The sequence below is a fragment of the Anopheles gambiae genome, chromosome 2 (genome assembly GCF_943734735.2).
Source record: "Anopheles gambiae chromosome 2, idAnoGambNW_F1_1, whole genome shotgun sequence".
Classification (NCBI taxonomy): Eukaryota; Metazoa; Arthropoda; class Insecta; order Diptera; family Culicidae; genus Anopheles; species Anopheles gambiae.
Window position 1 is genome coordinate 51,757,873 of NC_064601.1, and position 15,002 is coordinate 51,772,874.

General features: G+C 45.9%; 1 protein-coding gene across 2 annotated transcripts; it reads left to right on the forward strand.

Annotated features, from left to right (window-relative positions):
* The first annotated feature begins 867 nt into the window (after nucleotides 1–867).
* Nucleotides 868–14,242, forward strand: LOC11175968 (uncharacterized). 2 transcript variants are annotated; one of them, XM_061646161.1, is made up of 4 exons: nucleotides 868–1,240; nucleotides 10,133–10,455; nucleotides 11,917–12,217; nucleotides 12,308–14,242. In XM_061646161.1, exons 1-4 carry the CDS (start codon nucleotides 1,219–1,221, stop codon nucleotides 13,708–13,710), a joined length of 2,049 nt encoding a protein of 682 aa, XP_061502145.1. In that variant the 5' UTR covers nucleotides 868–1,218; the 3' UTR covers nucleotides 13,711–14,242. The 2 variants fall into 2 exon arrangements, with proteins under 2 accessions (XP_061502145.1, XP_061502144.1); XM_061646160.1 differs by having other exon boundaries at nucleotides 869–1,240; nucleotides 12,302–14,242.
* The last annotated feature ends 760 nt before the right edge of the window (nucleotides 14,243–15,002 follow it).

Here is a 15,002-nt window from a genome sequence, read left to right on the forward strand (position 1 = left end):
CAAAATCGACAACACACACGGAAGCGAACGGTTTTGCGTAAGGATGCAAAGATATTTTGCATGAGTTATCATGATAATGGGGTAAAAGCTGTCAATCGATTGCGCAAAAGTATTCGTAAGAAAAGTGTGTACTTTGTTGTGTTTTCAAATTTGCATGTCTTATGAATACAACAATTGAAGTAAGAACATTATAATAATTCATATTAGAAGAAAAAAATGCAATGCAATTAAAACATCTTTATTTTAACAAAATAACAAATTCAAATTGAATAAACTATGCGAAAATGATATGTATGTTTGAACAGTTGTGAAAAAGTCATATTTGATACTTCGACAAAAGTTGATATAAAATTATGTGATTTTTTTACAATAATGTTCGCCTTTAAAATGGCTTATATCACTAGCTTAACAATTAAATTTCCCCGCTTGTGCTACTGTTCAAATCTCAACTCGTTCAAATAGAGCGACATTCTTCTTCCTGTCTTGTGCCGTGTGTTCCGAATAGACGCCGCTTGATTCATCGTCACCCAACCATAGCGTCCTACCGCACACCACGACGCGTCTTTGTGGCTTGAGCACTTTTCCTTTCGCTTGCGGCGGCCCGGTTCGGGAATGCTGGCAACAACAACAACAAAACACTGCACTGGGGCTTCGGTTCGGCACCAACGCCATCTAACCGAAGCCATCCGGAACTTGGGACCCTTTAGCTGGCGGTAAACGACGAAGCCCGATTCCGAACGTCAGACCACCCCACCACGAAACAACGTGCACGAGACCCATCATCACGACTTCGGCCCCGGGTTGGAGCGAGGCGTCGGTGGTTAGTTCGGTGGATGAATTGTTTTGGTTTTATAAATGCCTAGTGCAGATGCAATATTTGCCTAATCTGTGCATCGGTTTCAACCAGCACGGATCGACACGTAGCAGCGACGACCGCCTTCTCCAAGTGCCCCACGACTGCAGTGCAAGTGAGCGAGCAGTTTGGTTTTAGTGCGCCGGAACAGTGTACTCTGGGCAGAGAATTTAGCACGATCCGTTCAAACCGTGTCCAACCGTCGCGTTGGACGGACGCATTTGGAAGGCTCAGCGTGGTAAAGTGAATAATCGAAAGCTGTGCTGTGCTGTATGATTGCTTAGCAGTGTATCTTGAGCATTAGTGAACAAGTGCGAGGTGAACGTTTGTACGCGCAAGGAATACTGAAACGAACGGCTTCCAGCATGTGGTCCAAAATATTCCTAGGTGAGTGACTTTTTACCCGTTTCTGATCGTATTTGGAACGTGCAAATGTCAACTTACGTCCACATCACACAAAACCACCGTTCCACGTTAAGGGCAGCTGACAGGGGGAGTCAGTTGGCGAAAACGTGTCCCCACGCTTCAAGTGACCTTTTTCTGCAGATGATCTTTGCGCCTAAGTACAAGCGTCATAAGCGAACAACACTGCTCTATACCTGACGACAAGGTTCCAAGGCGAAAATGCAGCTTCCTTGCCGTTTGAAACGTTCTACGCCGCTCCATTCGGGGTTTTAGTAATTACCACGGCAATCTTGTAGCAAGAATTTTAAAGCCAATCACCAGCGCAAATTATGTAGCGAACATCGAGCGTGAACTGTACGTGTACGTGTGTTGCAACGGTAGCACCAAAAGGTTCTCGCTGCTTGATGGAAAATTGGCACAATTGGGTGTGTTTTCTCTGGTGGCTGCAGTGCGAGCGCGCGCCCGTTGGTAAGGTGTCAATGGGTGTCTGACGCTGTCGGCTATGCGCAATGAGCTGTACTGTACTACTTTGGGCGTTATTCACACAGCCGCTCACGGGCGGATCGGGTGTGTTTGTACAGGTAAAGGGCCGATAGGAGGCATTCTATGCCAAGGTTTGCATAATCATTTGGCTGACTCATTTGAATGAGCGGATCGATGAGAATTGAGCGGTGTGTAGCGTTGTGCAGATAATTTATCCGGAAATAATGTCAAACGGTCAAACAAAAGACTTCTGTTATGGTCGTTTAAAAGCGTTTTTAACAGGCTTTTAATCACTGTAGTAAATTTCATTGTGAAATAAACACTAACGCCGCTTCACGCCCAACAGAGCACATTTTTATGCGTGTAATAAATTTTTCCTTAATCAAACTCGTGTGAATAACAACGCAATTGAGAGCAACAATTCACGTAAACGTGACGTTTATGAGACAGTGCTGCGCTCAAGAAACACTTTCTTTACTGCACACGATCACATTTCTCCCGCGATCTCCCCTGCCAGCACAATGGAGCGCCTAAAACGAAACGCAACGAAAGGGCAAAATCAACGAATTGCACACCAGCCAGCCAGCTAATATGACAGCATTTTCCAAACCCTCATATTTCAATCACATTCTTCCTGCTGCTCACTTCCGCAAGCAGTTCGCGAGATCGGACACCGAGATGACATCTTGCCGGGGGGAGGAGTAGGAAAAACGCCAACGATCGTCTCAGGAAATGTGCACAACCCAACCTACACACGTGCCGCCCGTTCGTCTTGGCAACGGCAAGATCGCACACTTCTTCTTCTTCTTCGGTGCTCCAAATTGAGGCTTATTGCGCACACGCTGTGGGAAACGGCCACCTGTTTTCCGGGAACGGTTTGGAGAAGGTTCAGCATTTGGTACATAATCTTGCTGGTGTGGTGTGGTGCAGCGAGCCAGCAGACTAGGGGGAAAAACAAACATCAGCATCCGGTTTTTTGCTGCTGGTGCTGCAGTTGTTGTTGCAATTTTTAGAAAGCAACAAAACCGTGTATCCACTACACCCCGTTTTCCTCGTCTTTGATTTCGAGCCTAAGCAGGTTCGTTGGGAGGGTGGGGAGAGGGGATGCAGACGACAACAACGAGCGAAGGTGCTGCATCTGCCTCTCGTACCACTGCATCACACATATTGTGGTCGCGTTTATGTTATGCAAACTACTTCATAATAATAACATGTCATCAACTCTTTTCGCCCCCATCGAGTAGGGGAGATCGTCCTTCTTGCTGTGTCTTTTGCTTCTTTTTGCTCATTTCTTCAATCGGATATGTGTCTGCTGCCGGGGTTTGATTGCGCAATCGAACCGCCCGATCACCCTGCTGATCCGGTGCTACAGTGAAGATGGCGAAGGAAGAGAATGGCAACGACACTAAACAAAGAAGCCTTTCTTTTTACCCCATGGTCCCCGGTGGCCATGCTTCTGGACGCTTTGAAATGAAAATGAATCGATGATCAGGTGCACTGGAGAGCATTTCGCATTTGCATTTTCTTTTGCATTTGCATCCCACTCGCCCTTGTCTTCACCCGTACAGAGGGCAGGTGTATTGTGATGCTAATTATCGAATTAAACCGTCTCTTCTTCCTATCATGCTGGAAAGTGAATGCCGAACGATCAGTTTACAGTGCCAGCTGCATCATCCCAGAGCGGGTCAGTTTTTCATTTGCCTGTCTTCACTGGCGGAGGGCCATTTCCCGGTCGTCCGTGTCGGCGCGGCACTACGGGCTGATTAGGGGTTTTGTTTGAACGGTTTGTTTTTTTTAGCTTTCATTCTCTTAACTCCCATGGTCATCTGCTGGACGGCATCGCATCGCAACATGAGAAAATGCGAGCGTGAGAGCCCATCCTCTTGAAGGGCAAACGCTCTAAACAAAGACACGCTGCGCCACCGAAAGAACGGTGGTTCGGGTCGGTACGGAACTTATACTCCCAGCGCCCAGAGTGGGAGGGTTACCTTAGCAGCACGAAAAGGTTGACAACTAGGCATGTAACAAGCAAAGGTGATGTGAAATGGGTCATCTGCTCGGTCTGATGCTGTAACCGACTTGGTTTGCGCTCTGTAGAACCAACAGTAGTGATGGAATGGGAACTCCATTCACAAAATAACTCGTTCAGCAAGTACATAGGTTTGCATGCTAGTGGTTATTAATTGATTGCTTATTTAATCGCGTATCTCAACCCGGACTGCTTGCCTATTTTTGTATGGTGCACACAACATTTTTAAAGCTTCTCTAATTTAATTACCAAAATAAAATCAGTGAAAACAACGCGATTTTCACTTGGAATTAGTTTGCATTTTCATCCATGTACTTTCTACACGAATCAATCAAACCCTGGCTACGAGCAGGGTTCCGACTTTTACTATTAGTTTGCATTTTCCGACACCCAACGCTACATGTTTCCTACGGCATGTTGGGGTAAAAGAAAACACCGCAAAGCCCAAACGGTGAGATGCCCGCAAGGTGGCCTACCGAGGCATGTGAAACCATTTGGCACAGGAGGGGGGGAGGGCAGTGCATGTGTACGAACGACCGTTCCTGGGACTAAAACGCGTCGTCGGAAAAGCACTTACCACTAGCCTGGAAGCGTGTGTTATGTTTTGTTGTATGTAAACACTTTCCTTTAGATCCCCCCAAACACCACCCGGCTGCTATACATGTGGGGGAAGGAAGATCACGATACGGTCGTTTGCTTTCATTTCGGTACCGTTCGGTAACGTAGCTTGCACACAACCCGTGAGCCCCATTTCCTTTCTGGAGCATACACACAGTGGGTAAAACAATTGCATAATGTTGGTTTTGGAAGAAGTGTATCGTAACCAGAGAATTCGACTCACACAGGGTGCAGTGTCTACACACTTTTCCGCTCAAGTTCGGTTACGGGTCTGGAGACAGATGGAGATCGTTTTCCCTAGATTAGGTACGAATTGATGATGATGAGCCGTTTCGAAGGGTACATTGCGTTCTTGCGCAGTGCATTTGGTGCATGTAATTAGCATTGTTTATTGTTTATTGCGCTACATGTAGAATTCGCGCTACATGGTACACGGGGGGCATAGGGATGCAAAATTACAGTCGAAAGACACCGTCAATTTAACGCGATCGTCTATAATTTATTTCATATCGTGGCATAACACAGATCCTGATTTCTCTTCAGCTTGCTTTCCCACGCACCCTCAACCCGGTACACAAAATGCTACTAATTTCCATGTTCAATTATAGCTCGCTCGAAATTATGACATAATTTTCACGAACCGCAAACCACTAGCATCAACATTTGGGGATGGCTCTAAATAACAAATCTTTTCGAATTTCATGTTGCCACCCTGCCGCAAAGCTCTTGCTCTTATCGAACCAGTGGAGTTATGAGCTAATATCCCATGCAGCAAATTTCCCATAATGAGGAAGTAAACGGCACGCGGCAAACCGTCTGCGCCACCAATACAGCCGAACTTTCTCACACTTTCTAACGCGTCGTCACCCATGTTTTTGTTCCTCATCTCCCTCCCAATAGCCCCCAACCAATCGTGCGTAATCGTGTAGCTAATTTTCTCATATTAAATTATTATTTTTTGTTAATGTACACCTTCCTTCCGTTTGGTGACGTTTGGCGGCATCCGTCCATCTCCGTCCGGGCAATTTGGCTGTCATCCGAGGAAATGTGTGTTTGGAAGTGGTGAGCGGCAGTTCCTCATCCCTTGATCGCATCCGCTGTTGCCAATCGTTTCCGGGCTGCAATGTGATGCAATTTGCATTGTCCGCGATCCACGATTGATAGTTGCACTATCAGATTATCCTAACACACTTGCGTCTTCAATCCATTCCCAGTTGCATCATATCCAGGCAAGTGGCTGGGCTCTTTGTGAGGTGGTATGCATCATGTGGGGTGTACATTGTCGCCTGCATTCATTGGTTCGAGAGGAGAGTGAAACAATTTAGAAAGTGAAAATTCGATGCACTCCACTCCGATAAACTGCGCACGCTTTGTGAACATTGAGGGTGTACAACTAACTCCTCCATCCACCAAATAAAATCTCACGAAAGACAAGTATGTCTGTGTGTGTCTGTGTGTGTGTAAGATGATCGTTGGATGCATGATAATAAGTTCGACGTACCCTGGGCCGAGGATTGTCCCGATAGTGTCGTGTGGAAGGAAACCGCACCATCCCGTGCATTCTCAACCTGTCTCATTTGTTGCTCTCTTCCAATGATTGACAGTCTGATGAATTAATGGTGTCCAATCGTCAACGTGAAGCACTTTCGCTGCTACACAGTGACACACACATAGCGAAAGCGATCGTTTCAAACCTTTCTCGCAATGATTGTGCTCCCTAAAGGAAAGCCCTTTGGAAGACCAACCATCACCGTCAGCTCTCCCCCTTTTTACTCTATTTAATACGTAATACGGTCGGCATAATAATTAAACAACTAATGATCTCACCTTTCATCTCGCGCATTCTCGTTTCTCACGTTCATCATTTTCACTACGAGATGGGTTGTGCAGTAAGCAATGAGTGTCAAAAAAAAAGTCGGGAACCCAAATTGAATGAAATGGTTTACTGATTTTTTAGCAGGTTTGAAATCTGCTCCAAAAATGGCCCTCCTAAGAGTTTGTATTGTACATTGGATGAGATGATTGGATGCGTAACAGACTCGTGGCGTAACATCGTATGGAAATAGACAAAAACCTGCGCCCGGAGCTAATTGAATTCACCATAACATCAACGAAACTTGATTAAATGGTTAATTACACAGAGAAAATCGTTTATCCTATCACTTTTAGCAACGGTTCATTAGGAATTGAAATGAATTCAATTCGTATGAAGTTCGTTTGGTTCTACTACCAATTTAAGCATGGAGATGACATATGTTAGAAATGATTCAATTATTTACCTAAACTACCAATTATAAATGCTACATTTTATTCACGATGTTCTGCCTGATCTTCTCCAGAGCACAGTGAAACCCTTCCATCACCGTTTAGTATAAATGCTTATGTCACAGGAGCATGTTAATGTCTCCACGGGGCGCCTCGAATCAATCTTCGCACATTAATTTCCTGACAAATCGCCAACAAAACACAGCATGGCACGTGATTCGAAACATTTCTCCGCACGCGCAATTCGCACCTTGATTGGCAAACCGACTGCACACAAACTTGAACTTGATTTCATCCCGCACACCATACCAACCATATCTCTCCACCACTAGACGGATCGATCGATCGGCTTTTGCAAACTTTCACGCATCGATTACGATCGCGACACGCGCTCGGACGGATCAAACCCGCGCAACAATTCGTGGCTGCACTTGCGTGTCCGCGCACTAGGCAGTTTGGAATGGTGCGAAGAAAACTGCACCAAGAAACCGGTCCGCCTCGTCTCGGTCCCGGTTGATGAGGTTGACGATGACTATGGAGAAACAGGAAAAAAGCATTCCAAAGGCACCAAAAATATCCAAACCAAGGCCTTCTTTCCATTGACTGAAGGGTACACTACACGCGGAAAGGTACGAATGGGGAGTTCACTATTAAGACCCGAGACACTTACGGTACTCACGCTTAAACTTAATAAAAAAAGACGAAAGTTTCATCCACCAAGACCGGGCTCTAATGGAGCGAAGGAGAAAGATTTGTCAGTTTTCGGTAGCAAAATCAATAAGGAACATGGTCAATTTTCACTCTTCAGGCCGGTCGTCTGGTGTCGTGTGGATACCGGTTAAACCAGACGCGGAGAAGGCGAGAAAAACAATCATCCACATTTAAAACACTTCTTTGCGTGGTGTCTCAAGAGATTAGCATGGGCAGTGAAATGCACCTTTTAAAGATACCGGGCGTGATTAATAATTCACGGCAAGAAAAGGTACTCGTTAAGCTTTATCCTTCTCCCCCGTATGCAACACGGCTGATCTTAGGGCCGGACCAGACTAAGTGATTGCGCTCGTGAATACAAATTAATTTACTACCTCCTCACGTCCAGCAGTCACGGGATCCCGATCCCGGGCAAGATTCCATTTCACCGGAACTGGAACACCTCAAGTGACTCGTGTCCGCCCCGTTGCGATGGTTTGAGCATTACACCTTGTTTTTCGCTCAAATGTACCGCAAATCACTGCTACGAATGGGTAACGATTACAGAAAGGTTGAGTGTGTGTGTAGCCAGCCTGTTGGTGTGGTGATTGAACTGCCATTTTATGGAGATTAATGGTGATCATCATCTGCGCCGTACGCGTCCGCGACCGTACCCCGTGTGTGCCAGTTGCCATTTTTACTTTTCGCAAACCCCAATTATGCTCTCTAATGCTGTGCCTAAAGTGTGCGCAAATCTTTTGAGCGTGTAATGTTGGGCTTAATTTCGATTCGGCAAAGTGAGCGTTCGGGGTTTTTTTGCTGCTGCTACTGCTGCTAAATCAATCTGCCACCAGCCAAGTGGCGTACCGGATGAAAAGGATCACGATCACGTTGCTTGACGAGCCTGCGGGCTAAGACGATGGGCAGTTGTTGGTGTTTTGAGGATCACTCCGTTTACTCTTACCGTGAAGCTCTCTTTGCTCCTGAGTTGAGGGCGAACAAGAAGACACTCGTGCAGTAGAAAAAATCAACAACACATTTGAATGCCGCCACCTTCAACCGAAAAGAGGTGGCGATCGTTGAATGAAGCACACAGGGTGATTTCAATGGCTTCTCTCGATTATGCTCAAATTGTAAACCGAACACGAGCGACACGGAGGGAGCCCCATTCAGCGACACGACATAAAGTTCGTGGTACGTGGTAATTTTCACGTTTTAAATTCTTCGACAGCGGCATACAATTATCGCCTTCCGTGCGCGATTATGTTTCACTTGGTTTCGAACGATCCTGGGCCACTTTCTTATCCGAAACCGGCGGGGTAGTCTTTTTTCTTTCTTTCAATCTTTTCTTGCTATCAGCTAAATCGTGCGCTACGGAACACGCTAGTAGCAGCGAACTCGTCAGTCGGTATTTAAATTTTCCGCACACATTGTGAGTTTTAGCCGCTTACGTGACTGACGCACCGGGTTGGGAATGGCTAACTTGCGGTGTGGTGCCAAATTAAGCTTCCAATATGTGCCCGATCATGCTGCTTTCATGGGGTTCATTCTGTTTTTGACCCAATTTTTACTCCTAGAACCGTTCACCCGGGGAACGTGACGATCAGGGTTTGTCCATGATTAGTGGGCTGTTGGGAAAGTATATGTATCACTATCGCAGCAACACATAATGGATTTTCGAAGGTAAGCACTCGAAGCAGAGATGAGATAATAAATTGAAGGAAAAAAAACGTTCAAATGTCATTGGGAGGGTGGCAAATGATACTTTTAGTTAGAGCCAATATTACAACAATGGCTTCATTTTCTTCACAGTTGCACGCAGTAAGTCGATTCTGTCGCCATTTGCCACAAATTAATTAACGATCGTAATCAGCTGCTGCCAAGAGCCGTGGGAATTTAAATTCTTGTCCTCCATATTTATTACCCAGCCCAGCACTGAGTGCTCCAAAAATTGCCTCCATAGAAATAAAGTTTTATCAGCTAACAGTACCCAATTCTGGCGGATTCGGCTTAGTTTAACGTGACGGATTTTCCCAGCATCAATTGCACCATGAGACGATAGCCGAAACCTTGAGACTTGCGTACATCGATGACCAACAAATTGAATGCCGTTTTATATCATCGCTGGGAAGGTGGCTTTTCAATTGGTGGCGACGACACCAACAGCGATGGGAGTTTGGGGTTTAAAAACCTTTACTGCCAACCGCCTGTGCAGCAATGAACAATTATTTCATCGAATAACGCACTCGCAAGAAACAACACATCAAAAGTTGTTTCCACACACGCGCCTATTGCCGTGGACATAGCCAGTCTCTCACGTTTAGTATAAGCAAAACTGAACAATCAAGAAAAACATGCGTGTACTAGTATGCTTGCAGCGGGCACTTTCGTCGTTCGCAACCACGCTTGTGTCATATGAAATCGGTAGAACAATGAATGACAAAGGTTTACCTGCGCAAGACGGTATGTCAATTCCGATGCTAACGCAACACGGCACTGATCGTTGCATAATTCATGTCTCGTTTAAGCTGGATTAGAAATAAAACTAAACAGGTGTGAGGAGGCCGCATCTCTGAATGGCGTCATGTAACAGAATTACATAAAGCGTACGTGTGCATTGTTGTGAGAGGGGAATTAAATTAGGCACACGTTTGAGACCAATTATTGCCGCTTAATTGCTTTTTTATACTCGTTTAATAAACATTTGGCAGCGAATCCTTCACTAGACGAGTGTTAATGAGATGATTACATTTTTTAAAATAAATTTCTTTCTTTTTATACTTCCGCAGCAACATTCCTGCTAGGGTTGACGCTGGCAGAGAAGAAGAACGTGACCGAAAAGTCGGTGGAAGCGCTCGGCGGCACAAAGGAAAAGCGTCAGACGGAGCACGAAACGCGCTCGGTTCCGCTGTCCCTAATTGACAACCGTCGCCAGCATGCTCTGCATCACCATCAGCAACAGCAGCAACAGCAACAGCAGGAGTACTATCAGAGTGAGGAAGGTTCATTCTATGCAGCCCAGCCGAGTGCTGGTCAACCATCGATCGCCTACAAATCGGCCGGTGCCGCTCACAAACCCGCCACCTCACAGGAACAACCGCAGTACCAGGAGGTAGGTAGTAGTAACAAGTAACCTTTAATTTTGAAGAGGCGCGAGCGAACTAACAAGTAGGATCAAACGTGGGAAGACGATGTCGGTGAATCGACATCGATTCACGAACCAGGTACTATCGAGCCATCTTCGATGTGTCTGAGTGCACTTAGTGCTCCCTACGTCCATCATTCCGTTCCGGGGTTATAGTACGAATGCTCGGAGCGCGCAAGTAGTTTGCTACTTGTTGTATTTTGTTTGACTTTTTTTATATCTAACTGTAGACATTTTCGAAACGTAACGGAACGAAACGTCGTGATGCACGTTTACCATTTGCCACCACACACAAAAACGACCAGATGCCAGCGTGTCTTATGTAACAGAAAGATCCCGACCTACAACCGCAACGGTTGTGTCAAGAATCGGCGGGCATCTAGGGACGTGTAATATGGCCAGCGATGTGGCAATTGGATCTTCTTCGTTTGACCATATTGAACACCGTGCGCCACTGTGGCAGTGGCTACGATTTTCTTTAATTGTACTGAGCAAAAGTACTGAGTAGAAGGTTCCTTGCTAAGTAAAACAATTAATCGAATATCTAATAAATAGTAAGGAAGAACCACAGAAGAAATGCTTTCGATAGATCACATTTTTCAAAACATTCGTTTGGTAGGGTACACAAAAATGGACGATCAGTCGTGATCGTGGCTCGGTCTGTAAGCTAATCACGTGCCGCTACGTGCACTGTAATACTGTAGATTGATCCGTTAGGAAATGGCAGTGTTTATGTTTTATGTGTTCTGCTATTTTCAATATTGCACTACGCTTGTACGTTGGCATGCGGGCACAGGTACGACCTACGATGACCTCTAATTATAGTTGTTGTAGAAGCAGATGATGATGATGATGATCATGCTATTCTATTGGCATTAACCATAACATTTTCCGATCGTAAAACATGAACTTCTGCGTCTGGCATGATCTCAGCTTCGATCACGATTCCACCGTTCTGTTCACAGTGTGATCATTTTGAGTTGCATGTAATTTCCACTCAGTAATGAGTTTACCAAAGCAGTTTTATTATTGTGAATTATTTACGTACAAATTCATGGCTTTTACCAAGTTGAGAAGAAAAGTACTATTTATTTAATTTTTTTAAATATGCTGATACAAAAAATTCTAGAGAGCAGAGCGTTTTTTTCTGTTAAATTACATCCTGGAACAAAATGGTTCGTCTGACCTTAAGTAACTCGTGAGCCTTAGGTTATCTGTAGTCATCGTATTATATGCGACTGCCTGCGGGTATGGATAACGGCAATAGTATCACGATCACCACTAATTTGTTCCTTGGGCTTTATAGGAAACGTTTACGTTCAAGAACAGTCTATTGCCTCAGGGAGTGGTGGTGCGAGCGACGAACACATCAGTGAAATGATGAATAATTTTATACGATTTTTTCTTGCAATTCTAACGCATTCACAGTTACCTCCCGAGTACATCAGCTTGTTGCATCAGCTTGCCGAGCATCAGCCAAAAGCGGCTGCATTGAAACAAGGCAAGGCCGTCGGCCAGCATTACGAGCCCCAAAGCCACCCGCAGCATGCGAAACCCAGCCAGGTTCAGTACATTACCGAGGAGGAGTATGCACAGCTGTTAAAGCAAGCCCAACACCAACAGCACGGTCCAGCCCCAGCTCATCATCAGCATCAGCACCAGCACCAACCACAGCCCCAGGGTCTTCAGGCGTACGGAAGACCATCGTCTCACCCAGGTGCCCCTCCAGGTATGTGCCCTTCCATGCAGACTGAGGCTGACAGTACGACAGGAACAGTAAATGTTAATTGATTTTTGTTTCTTCCCCATCCAGCTGCAGCGTCTCACAAGTATCGCCCCGCAATCCAGCTGCTAGAGACGGCCGAAGACCAACCGGGAGCGTACGGACAGGCGGACGGTGAGCAGTACCGTATCCAGTACAAGAGCATCCAGCAGGCCGGTACAGTGACACCAGTCCCCAAGCCAGTTAGCTCCTTTTCCTTCGAAAACGAACTCGCTAAATTGGTAGAGTCGAATCGGCCGCTAGCGTATCATGCGGTCCCGCATCACCCCGGTCGCCAGCACGATGCGCAACATCACGAAGCTCCCCAACGGTACGCCGGTCCTACGCCCAGTCCTCAGTCGCACGAGTACACCTACGTCCAGGCTGGACCAGGTCGTGAGCACGGTGCACCGCAGCAGCCGCCAAAGCAATCGATCAAGGCGCAGTATATTGCCCCATTCGCGCAAGGTTTGCCGCTAAACGGGCCGAAGATCAGCCCCGCTCATCTGCAGGTGGGACCGCAAAAGTTCGTTGACAGTTCCCCGCCTGCCCAGAAGTATCAGTTCATCGCTCAACCTGAGTCGGGTCCATCGAAGGCACATCATCAGCATCATCATCAACAGCAGCAGCCGCAGCATCAGCAACAGCAGCATCATCATCATCATGCTCCGGCCCACCAGGGACAGCAGTACTTTGCTGAGGTATCGCCCAAGCAGCAAGCGGGAACTCCCTCGCCCAAAATTCAGTACTACGTGCCCAAGGAGAAGAACGTGCAGATATACTACCAGCAAGCGCAACAGCAGCAACAGGCCGCAATCGAGCAGCACTCGCCCCAGCATCCGATGAAGATCGTGGAGGCACCTCAGCTACAGAACGAGAAGCCACAGAAAACGGTTCAATCGCACCATCGCACGAAACCCGCTGAGCAGCAGCAAGTTCACCAGCATCGTTATGGAGCGCGCGAAAAGCAGCCGGAATCGGATGAATCCCACGCACCGTCCCGTTCGTCCATCTTTGTGTCGCAGTCGACCGGAGTAAACCAAGCGACGGCAGCAGCCACGCCGGCACCCTCGGCCCACCCCCACAAGATTCCACCGAAAATTGACCGTCCACTCACGCAGGAAGAATTCCAGGCTCTGGTCGATGCCGGCTACTCAGTAGTGCCGGTTCCAGTGCCCGTTCCAGTGCCAATCTCGCAATACCAGCAGCAACAGCAGCAGCAGCAGGCTGCCGCAGCCCATCACGCCGGACATGCCGGTGTTCCACATCCAGGACCTCGTGGTGGACCGCATCCTACACCGGCCGCTGTTGCCCGACAGGCCGCTCAGGCTTCCCGCTACCATCTGCACCAGCTAGCGACGGCAGAGAACAACCCGAATCAGGTCGTCACCTACCTACGCCCACTGCATCTCGATCCCTTTTCGGCCGGTGTTCGAGGACCGCATAAAGCTGCTCCCTAAAGAAACGACCCGTGCGGTCGGATTGTGACACTCTAGACGTTAGGACAAGACGGTTTCCAGCAGGGCCGTATAGCCTCTGCGGGCTGACAAATGGCGCGTACGGTGTGCCAGGTGTACCTAGCACGAAAGACAAGCGCACAGCTTATTTAGCGTAGCAGAACCAAATAGCACTTAGCCTTGATTAATTTATCGACAAACAGTAGATATTTTTTTACGGAAAGTGGCCAATGCGCCGTGGATATGTTACTGTCAGTAGCGAGAAGCAGTATTTTACCATTACTTTTTATGTCATTTAAAGGGAAACATGAAACCTTCCAGACATATTCATATTGATTTTACGTCCAACCTTTTTCAACAGAAGCAGCAAAAGTTCTTGTGCCACACGCCAGGATGACGGTAGGTTGGTGAGCTGCCAGAAGTTATCGGCTCGATTACTACACTACGATGTAAGCATTTTGATTCTCTCTGTATGAAAGATGTAAAATATGTTGTGTTCCATAAAATAAATACAGCCCAGTTTTTACTCAAACTACCCTCAACCCTGCTCAGTTTAAATTCAAGTGTGAAAGAAACAGTGTTAATTGACAATATGAGATATCCAAGCACAGATGTCACAGTTAGATCGTTTTATCAAATATACGTCAAAGACTTATCTCAAATTATTATACCATCATTGTCGTGCTTTCGGGTTATAAATTCTTCTTATAGACTTTACTATTCGTAACTAATTGGTTAATTCGACATGCTTATAAATGATACATGCAGTAGTCATTATATTGTAATGTTGTTTTACAATTATATGAGTTTTAGATTTTATAGGTTCGCCTTGTCATTTATATTGTTTAATATTTAAGTATCTTCAATCTTCATTTTTATAACCACCTACCCATGTATGATTTGCTCATAAATTTCATAATAACTTTTTATTAAATAATCCTTCCGAAATGTTCAGGATTTCTAGAAAAACATGTTTTCAAACAGGGGTCCAAAAATGTTGTTCAATAATTTAAAAAATAATCTTAAGTGTTTCATAAAAAAAAATCATACACTTTACATTTGCCATCAAGCAGCTCAGGTACAATTCAGGTACAATACATGTAATAACGCAGTTTAGTATTTGTGATCATAGCAATAGCAATTCGTGTACTTATATTTGTAGTTTCTATTTCACAAAATGGCCAGCTCCAAATAATCTTCTAATTTCATATAGATTGAAATGTTTGACCCGATAGTCATGATGACATTATGGTCTGTAAGTAACAGTTGAACTATTCATGAAGCATTTAATTTAT

Bases quoted from the DNA above. Each gene is read 5' to 3' on its own strand.
- LOC11175968 (XM_061646160.1), top strand. From the start codon at position 1,219: ATGTGGTCCAAAATATTCCTAG. The intron at 10,456-11,916 runs GTAGGTAGTAGT...ACGCATTCACAG, and splicing joins AACAACCGCAGTACCAGGAG to TTACCTCCCGAGTACATCAG. The intron at 12,218-12,301 runs GTATGTGCCCTT...TTCCCCATCCAG, and splicing joins TCACCCAGGTGCCCCTCCAG to CTGCAGCGTCTCACAAGTAT.